The following is an 11,876-nucleotide window of genomic DNA, read 5'->3' on the forward strand; positions in this document are numbered from 1 at the left end:
AGGCCAATGCCACTTCCTCTTGGCTCTGCACTCTTGTTTCATTTATGTCTTCAATGTGCAAACTCAAACATTATTAATAATATCATTCCTGTAAATATACATTTTTTGTATATGTAAGTTTTCATCATAGAAAAGGAATAGCTTTCCATCTTTAGAAACATCTGAACGAAGTGCTGCAAAAGGAACAAGCCGCCGAATGCGATCCACAAGGTCCACACTCTCACGGATCTGGTCTGAAGTGCAGCGCTTGCGATCAGTTCGTGTTTGACGGTCGTTTGCGTAGGAAGCAAGACACGCGACGGGTCTCGAGTGCTGTGCTTTGCCTGTGCGATGGCTGGATTCTAGATGATAGTGCGTTCGAATAGTGCGGCCGCTGCTCTGGCGATTTATTTATGTGTCATAAAATTAAACGGCAATTATGCGATAAGCCACTGCTAATAAATAAGTGAATGCAAAATTCTGTATGCCATTTCCGAGTTTCCCTGCAACGCAAGATCGATTTTTGTTCACTTTTTACACTTCACGTCGAGGATACGAAAATACGAAAATAGCTGGCGAGAAAAATGTTTGCTTGTCGCTGAGCAGGAAAGTGGGAAATGTGTCTGAAACAAAAATAAAATTAAATAGCGCAAAAATCTTGAAGTAGCAAAGTTGCAAGAAGTCTACGCAAAATCGAGCAAATAAAGTGAAAGATTCGCAAGAGCAAATGCGTAAAAAAGTGGAGAAAAAATTCGAGCGGAAATCGTAAATGATTTGAAAAAGAAATAATACAAAAAAAAAGAACAATCTGTGCAGTGAAAATAAAAAATATTATGAATGAAAATACCAAGGAATAAGTGCCTGCATCTCAAGTGGTTTTATTAAAAGAGCACAGAAAATATATCCAAGTTCAAAGTCGAACGGAATATAATGTGTCATTAGTGATCGTAGTGCATTCAGTTCGTCCAGCATGCAAATCGGAAATTTTATCAAATGGCCACTGGGCCTGATCCTCATCCTGCTGGTCACCCACTGTCAGGCCAAAAGGCAGCGGAAACGGTTGCGTGGATTCTCCACTGCCAAGGACCTACAGGATTATAGCATGCCGCTCAACGACAACTCCACGGAACTCCAGCAGAACATTGTGTCCTGGACAGGAGCTCGAATTGCGTCGAGTCCCGATAAGAAGAAGAAGTCACCGCAATCATCGAGACGTCACAAAACCAAAAGTGGCCTGATCATTGAAAGTAACATTGCCGACTCGGAATCGATGTTGGCTATTGCCTCCTCGGAATCCGTCACCAAGAAGAAGCCGCCGCAGCGTCGTCGCAACGGAAAATTACAGAAATCCGGAGGAGGAGCAGGAGGTGGAGGTAAATGTCTATAACTATGGATAGGCTCTTCTAAATATGGTTCCCTGATCGATTGTGCAGCACCAGAAGTTGCTCGCATTGCTCGCCATCAGTTTCCTGGTCGCTGGTCGTGTTTCTGCCATATTTGGCCGCTCAAGTTGAAAGAACTTTCATGTGAAAGTTGTGACAGGAGGAAGAGATTCTTTAATTTTCCTGAGCTGCTCTTTATTTGTATTTTTTTTTTTTTTTTTTTTTTTTTTGAAATTCTATACGTTATTACGTGAGAGGTCCAGTTATGGTCCGGCTATGCTGCAGTGGTTGTCGCCAGGTCTTTGGTCGTTGGCACATAGTTGCCCTGGCCTTGTGTTGCCTTTGTTGTCGTTAGTTGGAAAAAAAAAACTTGGCTTTTTGTTATGTGAACTTTGCCTATTAGGAATATGAATCGCCTCGTCGGCTTCGACCAACTGTGAGATGATAGATCTCTGGTTATGGCAGTGTGAACTCTGGTTAGTTGGCGAAAACAAAGTTTACGATGAATGTGTACTTAGACTTCTTGAATAGCTGACAACGTAATAAACACAAAGTTCTGAAATTATATAAATTCAATGAGTTCACAATAATTGTAATACAAAACATGATCTTGATAAGGGTAATAACTACTAGGAATAAGTAATATATAAGAACATGCGCATTTCAACGACCAATATTATATGTTAAAATTCCCAGACTGGTTCCAAATGATCATGATGGTATTAACCCCTGGTTATGCCCATTAAAATTAATCAAAACATAAATTTTTAAACAAATTATAGTCTTACCTTTGCACAACAATTGGCAGGGCAATTGAACCGATAAACATTGCGAACAAAGGCGATCAGCAGAGATGAATAGAAACACAATATGGACATGTTTATGTGTGGCTATATCTTCTATATGTTCTTTGTAACCCCTGGAGATTGTCCTCGAGCGTGTGTGTGGGTCCCTGGGCACTTGAGGGTATTTGTTTGCCGAACACATGACCCCGAACCGCTGCGAGGGAACAGTTTGAGGATTGAGGACAACAATAGCGCCAGGGTCTCTGGCTCTGATGGTCCTGGTCCCTGTAATTGTGGTCGATTTCTGGAGAGGCAGTGGATGTGGAAGTGCACAAGATGCCGTAACTAGGCAGCAGCAACAATGGTCGATTGTTAGGCAGGTCGTCTTTTCCCCGGAGAGGATAATTGATGGAGGCATGCGTAGCGTATCGCCTTATGGAATGCCTCACGCGCTAATAGCAACATATGTTTCACAAAAAGAACCCAGAACCCACACACATGGCCATAGAAAAGGGTTTATTAAAATATCTACGCGACTGCCATGGTTATAAAACTTAAGTGGCTTACTGTGTCCACTTCGTTCACAGTTTTTGTCGTTAAAATTTGTTACGGAATACAACAAAGCCAACAAAAATTGGCCATGCTTCCAAGTTGTTTGTGGAAACATTTGGATACATTTCATTCCAAAGCTGTTTTATGATAATCACTTCTTAATGCCATAGTGTGGTTAATAAAAACTGCTGATGATTAGCCTAGAAAAATAAGAACTAATATTATGTGAGAATCAAATGGGGAAAGGCAAAGATACAAACGATTAGCATGTAGAATATTGTAATATTTAATTAGAAAAAAAATACTTTTTAATTTTCTCTTTGTAAAATGGTTAAACAATTATTTGGCGATTTAGTATTATTTTTTAAATACGAATATTTCAGAAAATGATTACACAGGCGGAACAACATTTGCTGACCTGAAAGCGTTGAGCAACTTTTCAATGTGTAAATTGGTTTCCTGATGCCATAATGACTGCAAATCAATTCTAAATCATTCAATTGTTAATCAATTCAATGAAACACATTTCAACGACAAAGCCTTGAAGACATAAATGCGAATTGATCGCGCAAATTATTGCCCGGTTAAGTCGTATTTATAACGCCCGTTTGATTCGATTGGCATTAATTGATTGATTGGCTGTTTGGATTAGAGAAAACGAAAGTTTCCTAATGGCGAAATGGGTCACAAATACAGATACAGATACAGATACTCGACCAGATCAAAACGATACGAACGGATTGTGGGATTGTCGGGTTGTTTTCCAATCAACCAGCCAGATACTTGGACAAACACGCACACTTTATCAGCTCATTAAGTATCTTACGGATACATTCGATATACGGGTATCTATAAGTCATGACCAACTCATATGTAGCTGCTGTTTGCTTTTCGCTGGCGATCGAAAAGTGTTTGGAAAAATGCATTCTTCATTGGTTTTTTTTTTAAATCTTTTTACGTTTAGCTTCGTTTCGTTTTGCCTTGCTTTATTTTTGTTTGTTTCTTGTTAACTGCATTACACAATGCTTACAGATGAAAAGCGCACTTCAGTTCTCTTCGCCTGCTTCTGGAAATTTAGATTGGTGGGAAAATGTTTAGAGTGGTCGGCTGCTGCCGGTTGTCATTGAGTTTTATTTGTTTTTAATTTTTTATTGACATGTGAAGTTTGTAAAAGTTGAGTGAACTTTGCTTTTCTATTGCCGGCAACCCATGCGGGAAAGCAAAAGTATTGAACTTGAAGAGGTTCAAACGAGTTGGTCAAGCGTTTTTGTGGTGAAAAATATACATTTATGATGAAACTAATGCACTTTAATGGTGAGGTGGGGACGACAGAGTATCTCAGTTAATGATGTGCTAAGGTAAAGAAATACTCTTCCGAATTTATTGGAGCCTAAAAAAATCATGAAAGAATTTTTTTAAGCATTCTTTCGAGTATTTTCTATATCTTCGAGAACGAGGTATACCCTTTGTAACTCAGACTTGTTTATCGTTTATAAATCTCTCATTCTCACCTGCATTCATTTCTGGTCCCTCTTTGTTCTTCACACTGCCCTTTGTTGTGATAATTTATTTAAATGCACTTTATAGATCGTCCAAGTAACACCTGGTCGGGCCAATAATTTGCGCTGCCTTAACGGAAATGCACAAAATGATGGATGCATAAGGCAGCTGGCCAGCTAAGAAAAGATAGTTCAGCCTACACTCAAAGAAAACTCCACATACTCCCATCAACACATGTCAAAACTGAGCCAAAACAAAGGGTAGAGCGATGGGAAAACAATTGTTGAACTCATTTAAACCGAACAATGGACCGTGGAGCATTGTTCTTGCTCTTCGGGTAATTCGATATTGAAACTTAATATATCTTTCAAATAATTCTGCCCCAGTCTTTTGAAGTAATCGAGCACTCCCGGCAGCATTAAACTAGAGTTGAAGACCATTAAAATAGTTTTATAGACCACAAAACGGAACATACAAACTAGGAACGCCAGAAACTTTGCGTGTAAACAACACGAATAGGGAAAACCGGGGGGCGTTTGTAAACAAATAGTTCTGTGGACCAAATAAAGGGAAGTTTAACACCAAACTTGGCTGACCAGCAGACGCCACAAATGATCTATGGAAATCCACCTAACAAACTCCTATATCAACATGAGCGAATCAAAACGATTTGGAGTTTACACAAGTGTGGAGCATTACTCTTCTGGAACTTAATTGTTGGTCCGAGATTTTCGATCTTAGCCCATGGGAGAGTACCAGAAAGGCAGAAAAGAAAAACTCAGGTCACTTTGAAGTGGTCTACCCCAAAAACTCGCCTATGTTTGCATTGGCCATAAATTAATGTTATAGACCAAGTTTTGATAAGACATTGACGCCGTCTGCGAGTCGGCGACGTCGACCAAAGCCCGGCATTAAACTAACAACCACAGAGGGAACAGAACAGAATGATGACGGCCACCGGAACATTTAACGGGTCAGCGGCTATTGATGTGCAGTCACACGTTGGTGGGTCAGAAAACGCCAGATAGTAGGATGGTCATGGGAATGGTTGGGGAGTTGGGAGTTGGGAGCTAGGAGTTAGGAGTGGGCACCCAGGGTCTATATTCAGAGGCCTTCCACGGAGTGTATAACAAATTCGAGGCTCGTTAGTGCAGACACTTGAGATAAGGAGACGAAGATGGGCGAGCGAATAAATTCTTTCTAGTTTTCAGATTGTTTTCTTCTCGAGAAAATGTGGGTCAGCTCGAAAGGGAATTGTGAGGGGAGAGCAGCTGCAGCTTGTTGAGTAACTAAATTAAAAAGAAACGCAAAAATGGTTATGGTTCCCTAACTAGTGAATAAATCAATCTTAAATACTAGATAAGGAAAATTATGGTGAACTTATAGAGGTCTAACCGGAAACTATTTTTACGAGTATTATTATCTATATTTTCGAAAAGACCCGATCAATTTTAACATCTTGATTTTAATTTAGAAACCAATGACCCTTTTCTTACATATAATTGAGCAGTCTTACTATCTTATTTGTATTATTTATAGCGAAAAGCCTTTAACAACATTTTGAAATACGAAAAGTTATTTTCTTCTTCAAATTGAGACTTTACAATATCAAAAGATTACCCATTAAATGCCGACAATGTTCACTATCGTTCACGAATAAAATCCTTACCCATCTCAACAGTATCGAAGTGTCAACCATTGGCATATATCCCCAAATGATCTACAGGTTGAATGGAACATTTTCATGTTTCGTTTTGTGAGATAACTTGTAAACTCCGTTGAGAGGGACCCGGTGTTTTTATCAGGCTGTTTGTCAATACTTTCGAGACTGATAAACGATCGTTGATCGAATGCCACGGCAACTGTCATTGAACTTCATTGATAAATGCCCTTAGGCAGACAGGTGAGGAGGCTCCGCAGACTGGAACAGAGTATCGGTTTGCGATGCAAGTGATAAGCTAAACACATATTCGACATCTCCCAAAGTTAGCCGTATCGGTTTCCATTTCTACCTGTTTTTATGTAGCCTCCTCCAGGCGTCGAACCTAATGACCCTATATCATGGCAAATATATCAATATCATGCCTCTGCTTGTCAACACATTCGACTTCCTCCCCCTCACATAAAACACCCATTCACACTCCTCAGAACTTTGGCAGAGATGAAACGCTTTTCGTTTCTGGGAAGGGAAATCCCTGCTTTCTTTTGCCGGAATCTCTTCCAAACGGAACTGCGGGGCAAACACTTGAAAGTGTTGTGTAAATATTATAGGGTTTAAATCGGGGAAGCTGTCTGTTCAGTGGACTAATTATGCTTTATGTTCGCGTTAAAAGAAGTTTCTCTCCCATATGTGGAAGTAAATCTTCGAAAATGGCTTTCTTTGAGGTGATTTTTGTGTTGCCCTTAAGTAATCTTTCCGATGAAAGCTTCATTAAAAGCTAGCTGTCTCTGCCCGATCTTCAAAGAGTGCGTGCCATTTATAGAGAAATTTAACGGGATGTAGTTTTCACTTATCTAGATAGGACCACCCAATCGAATCGATAAGGTCAAGAACCCATTAATAACTTTAGTTCATTAATCTAAGAATCACCCAGACGACATACCCGAGTATCTTTTGTTGCATCTTTAGTGTCACTTGTCTGCATCTAATGCGCATTTATACATGTGCGGACAAGTTTTCGCCAATCTATTTTGAATGTGGTAGACGATGGACGACTGAAGGCGCAACGGAGGCTCATCCATCAGCGGACTGGGTTTAGACCCTGGAGAAAATTGGCTTATTTGAAGGGGGGAACCAACTGACAGACAGACAGCTGCCGAAACGTGCCTCCGCACATGAGTCACGCGTAGAGTGTGAAAATCTTGTGGTATCCACCTGAAAATTGCGGTAACGCCCACTCGCATTTTCCACAAAACGCTTGAGTAATGGCCAAAAGAGCTGCCTGGAAAATACGTTTTCCACACACATTTAAATGCCAAAATCAAGTTGCAGTCTGAGAAACTAATGAAACGACAAAACAAATTGTCTGCAGACACGCGTTTCCAACACACGCTGAAAGCTGGAATCCTAGAAGATCAGGTTCAGGTTTGAAGTCGGAATCAGATTGGTGTTGCGGTTGGGGTCCAGGTTCAAGATCCCGGCTGCGACTGTCGACTGCCGTTGGCGGCTTGTCTTTCTGGCTTACAGACTCTGACAGCTCGAGAGAATTGAAACATTTTGGCATTGCCATTGATTAGTGTTCTAAATACAGATGGCCAAGGCCAGTCAATGAGAAATTGACGCGTTGCATGCAAAGTGGCCGCGAGAATTCGATTCGATTCAATGGAGATATTGGAGCCTTTTGGGGATTGGGATCAGAAAAGTTAACCGACTCGTCGCGACACGCTGCCTGACAAATTGCTTAATTAATGCGAATTGAAGGCTATTTGTGGCCGAAACCAGTTATTGGCATTTCTTAAATGAGCATTCGAGTTTACTTTAAATTTATTTCAACTGCGGTCGGTATGTCATAATTGCGTTGCGGTTTTTTGAATCCTCGAAATAATATACTCGCAATATTAGTTGTCTGCCAAAATGTATGTAGTTTGCAAATTACTTTTGTGGCCAATTAATATTTTTAAACCTAAAATTAGTCAATTTTATTCCACAAATATTTGTTAAATTTTAAAAGAGACAAAAGTATTAGTTTAACTGGTTTTAAGATTAACATATCAAAGTCATTAAGTCTGCATTAAATTTTTGTATTTCCCTCAAAGTTTTCTAATTTTCCAATCACTCGCAATCGTAACCATAATGCATTCGCAGTTTGCTTAACCAAAATTGTTCGTTTTATATCAACGTCGAATTGGCTTAACAGTAACTCCAATCAATTTGGCTTGAAAATTTCCCAACCATTTTCGCATTCAACTTAGGAGATAATTCCACGGCAGCTTGTTCAATAAAATCGTTAATTGCCACTCAAATAGCAACATTTTTTGTGACGCTGACGCGACAGGATAAAGGCTTATCAAATGGCAATAACACAAAACAACAAGCCGGCGAAATAGGAAGAAACTGATGCGAAACTGGTTAGATGAGTAAGTCGACGACAAGGCGATAAAAATTTGTAGTCAAAATGAGAGATACGAATCATCAACATCAGCGTCGGACGACATGCAACGTAAACAAGCGAAATTAATGCAATTTCTTCAATGTATGAACAATTAACCAGCGCTCCTTGGATGGAAACGAAAGGGGTTTCGAAGGCGGGCCTAACAATTGGCCAACTTTAGTTGGTGGCCAAAACGGCGGCGGCGCCATCAAATGGCTCAAATGGCGCCTGCAGCGAGATCGTGGGTTGACTTCCCAGTGATTTGAACACTCGGTCGGCGCCTTTTTACAACCAAAACTAACACGCTTACGTACCATGTGCTAATTAAATAGTTTACAAGTCAACTGTGATTGCCAGGAAGGTTGGCAGCTAACCTGATTTGGTCGCAGCCGAAAAAAAAAGCAGCGCCAGAGATTTATTGAAGTTTGTCCAAAACATCGATTCGGGGCGTTTCGTTTCTTTTTTAATAATTTTTTTTTTACTTTAAAAACCCGAATGCGACAGCTCTCTTGTGGCTAAATGATTTGTTTATTGCCGATCGCGTACAGCGTGTGCCATTAATGGCTGCCAATTCGAATTAATAGCACTCAAAGCCTGCGGATGACCGGACGACCCAGTTAATGTTTGATTTAACGGCCGGTTAAGTCGTTAAAACAGACATCGTGCCACTTAACGTGCAGTAATAAAGTTAGGAGTTGTCTTATAAAATTAGTTGAAGCATTTTCACAACTTGTACAGCCATTTAACATTAACAAAGTTATCTAAATAGCTTTTGAACCATTTCGTTTATTGTGCAATTTTATTAATATACAATTTTATGTTAATATGAATAAAATCCCACAAAAACAAAGCTCAAGTTTAAAAAGCTGAAATTGTAAATCATTCCTTGAAAACAAGCTTCTTAAATATTAGTGTTTTTTTTTTAGATTTCCATAATGTATAATGTGTTCTCCTTTTCTCAGCAAACTGAAGTACAGAACCGCATGAAGTCATCCATTCCATTCCATTCATATTCCTTTTTTTTCTTTTTCTGTGCACCCAAAGAATGCCACAACTCCACCTCGACTTCCTATAGTTTCCCTTTTTTTGCATTTGGCTTTTCCTGTGGCTATAGTCCGATGGGACAGTCATAATCTCAGTTTGTCTAGACAGACGACAATGTCGGCGACACAACTTGTCAGTAGTACCAGTCCGTTTGTGGGGAAGATGAGTCAGACTTTATAAATTTAATTATGACATTACTTATTATGCGACTCGCGCCTTTTGCCTGGGCACAGAAAACGAAAATTTAAAACAAGCGGAGTTATTAATAAAATCTGACAGCTGATGACAAATTAACAGTGCACCAAAAATCTGAAAGTGATTCCAAGGAAACCTACCGAGGAGAAGTGTGGGCGACTCGTGTCTCCTCGCGGGTCTTTGCCAGAGATATTGAATATCACAAAGCTCACGCAAAACCCACTCAGGCGTAACTAATGAGTGCGATATGAGAGGAGACCCCATAAGCCCCAAAACCAAAATACAAAAAAAAACCGATCTCGAGATCTCGTTTGCGCATGTGCAGCATTCGGAGCAGTGTTGGTTAACAGCAACGCGGGGCAAACATTGACTTGGAAAACGATGCTGAAAATGCATTTCGAGTGATTGGCAAACACGATGGAGCCATTTGTCCACCTTTCCCATCTAATGGCCTCAATGCATTTTGGCTAATGGCTGAATGGGCCTTTCGACGCCTTTTCGTGCAATGATTGCAAGTGGTAGATAAGAGCTTTTGACTCATAAATCGTGATAATTATCTCAGCACAAGTGCAGAGAAGGAGAGCTCGCCTTAAAGACTTGAACATTTTCATGATTTCGTGGGGCTTATTAAATTATTAAGTGAACCGCTACATGAAAATATTTTGCCAGTGGCTTACACAACTCTGATTCGCGATTAGATAAGTGATAAAACAAGTCGCTTAATTAAGAGCTCTTAATTAATGAGCTTAATGGTTGTCCGGGAATTTCCTGATCTTTTTAGGCGGCAAAGTGTCGCTATAACTAAACACTCTTTCCAGAGAACAATGTCAATGCCAAAAAGTCATGGTTTTTAAAACAATTTTTTCAACTGAGTAGATTTTCAGATATCGTTTTTTCTTGGGCCCTTTCCAAATGAGAACACAATCTGCTATTATTTCAACCTACCAAACGAGCACTGTTATTGTGATATTCTTAAAAATTAGATCAGACCCGAATGTGTCAACACTTCATGGGGAATTTCACACATTCAAAGTTTTCTGGTAAACAATTTCCTTTCAAAAGTTCAAATCAAACATCCGCAAAGATGAAAGGGGAATGAAATGGAACTGCAGCAGCGCTTCAGAACTTTTCAGCTCGTGTGTGTGTGTGTGACAGGTGACAATTTTAGCCAAACTTTTACGACCCTCGATGGGCGGGTTCTATGTGTGTAAACCGAACCTTTTCGTGGTGAGAAGGGGATGTTACTGGTTTCGAGTACTTGAAAAATTAATGTACCCGGTCGGTGTTGGCAGCCAAACGCTTGACTTGTCCTCCGAGGTTCAGGAAAAATGCATAGACAAATGTCAAATATTTATTGAAAATAAACAAAACTGGCTAACAAACCAACGACTGACAAACATGACGATGGACACACGGGGTTGTCTCGTCGAGCTGCGTCAACAGATTTCCAAGAAAAGAAATAAAATGAACGGTGTGAGGGGGAGCACGGAGCTCCAAACTGACCAGAACTGAAGATGTTTGGTCATGCATCAGTGCAGCGCTGCGTTAAAAGCCGGGAAACAGTGGGAACCAAACGAACGGGTTAAGATTGGATGGCTTGGACATGGACTCACGGATGGATGGATGGTTGGATGGTTAGATGGTTGGATTACTTGGGTGCCAGACGCATGCTGCGGAGCTGAGTTCTTGTTGGGTCCCGTCAGTGGGTGCTTCAAAAGCTGCTGACCGATGGTGGTGAGAAGAACACATGCTCTGTCTGTCTGTCTGACTGTCTGTCCAACCAACCAACCGACCAGCTCTTTCTCTACCGGCTACTGGCTTTTCCTGACGTCTTCAAGAGGCGCATCCAGTCCGAGTTCTCGGATCCATGTTCGAGTTGTGTTTTGGAAAAATATTTATCCAGGCCCCGGTCTGGTCTGGTCTGCCCGCCGATCGCAATGATGATGTTCATCATGATGGGTATGGGACAATGTGGTCGATGACTCCAATGGGTTATGCAAGTAATGCTTGATTTGGTATTGAAGACTGGTAGCTGCCACTCAATGGAGTCCGTTGTTGTTTGCATGACTCACAGCAACAACAAGCGCGATGTGTGGGTGATGCAATTAGGGGGAAATGCAGTTTGAGGCGGCTGTGTGTGACGTTTTCTATTTTGGCGTGAAAATACTTGCAGACGTTTATGAATTTTCTTCACTTGAGTAGAGTTTATTAAATGAAAATTAAGTGATTCATTAAAATAATAATAAAACGATAGTTAAAAAGAAAGTGGCTTTAACCAACATGTGAAACCTTACCTAATTTTATAAAAATCAATTATGAGAAAAGACACATCATATACATCCATTTCT

The 11,876-nt window shown here is 40.4% G+C and overlaps 1 protein-coding gene and 1 long non-coding RNA gene across 3 annotated transcripts in view; one reads left to right on the forward strand and one right to left on the reverse strand.

Moving 5' to 3' along the window:
- The first annotated feature begins 255 nt into the window (after positions 1 to 255).
- Positions 256 to 11,876, forward strand: part of wb (wing blister) — a 65,236-nt gene continuing 53,615 nt past the window's right edge. For both annotated transcript variants that reach the window (NM_165086.3, NM_057442.5), the window contains exon 1: positions 256 to 1,352. In NM_165086.3, coding sequence (NP_723870.1) covers positions 950 to 1,352 — 403 coding nt within the window. In that variant the 5' untranslated portion in view covers positions 256 to 949. The remainder of the gene's footprint in view (positions 1,353 to 11,876) is intronic.
- lncRNA:CR44729 (long non-coding RNA:CR44729) lies at positions 10,950 to 11,683 on the reverse strand. The gene has a single exon (NR_124250.1). It is a non-coding gene; the product is annotated as a long non-coding RNA:CR44729 (long non-coding RNA).

Source organism: Drosophila melanogaster, chromosome 2L, assembly GCF_000001215.4.
Source record: "Drosophila melanogaster chromosome 2L".
NCBI lineage: Eukaryota > Metazoa > Arthropoda > Insecta > Diptera > Drosophilidae > Drosophila > Drosophila melanogaster.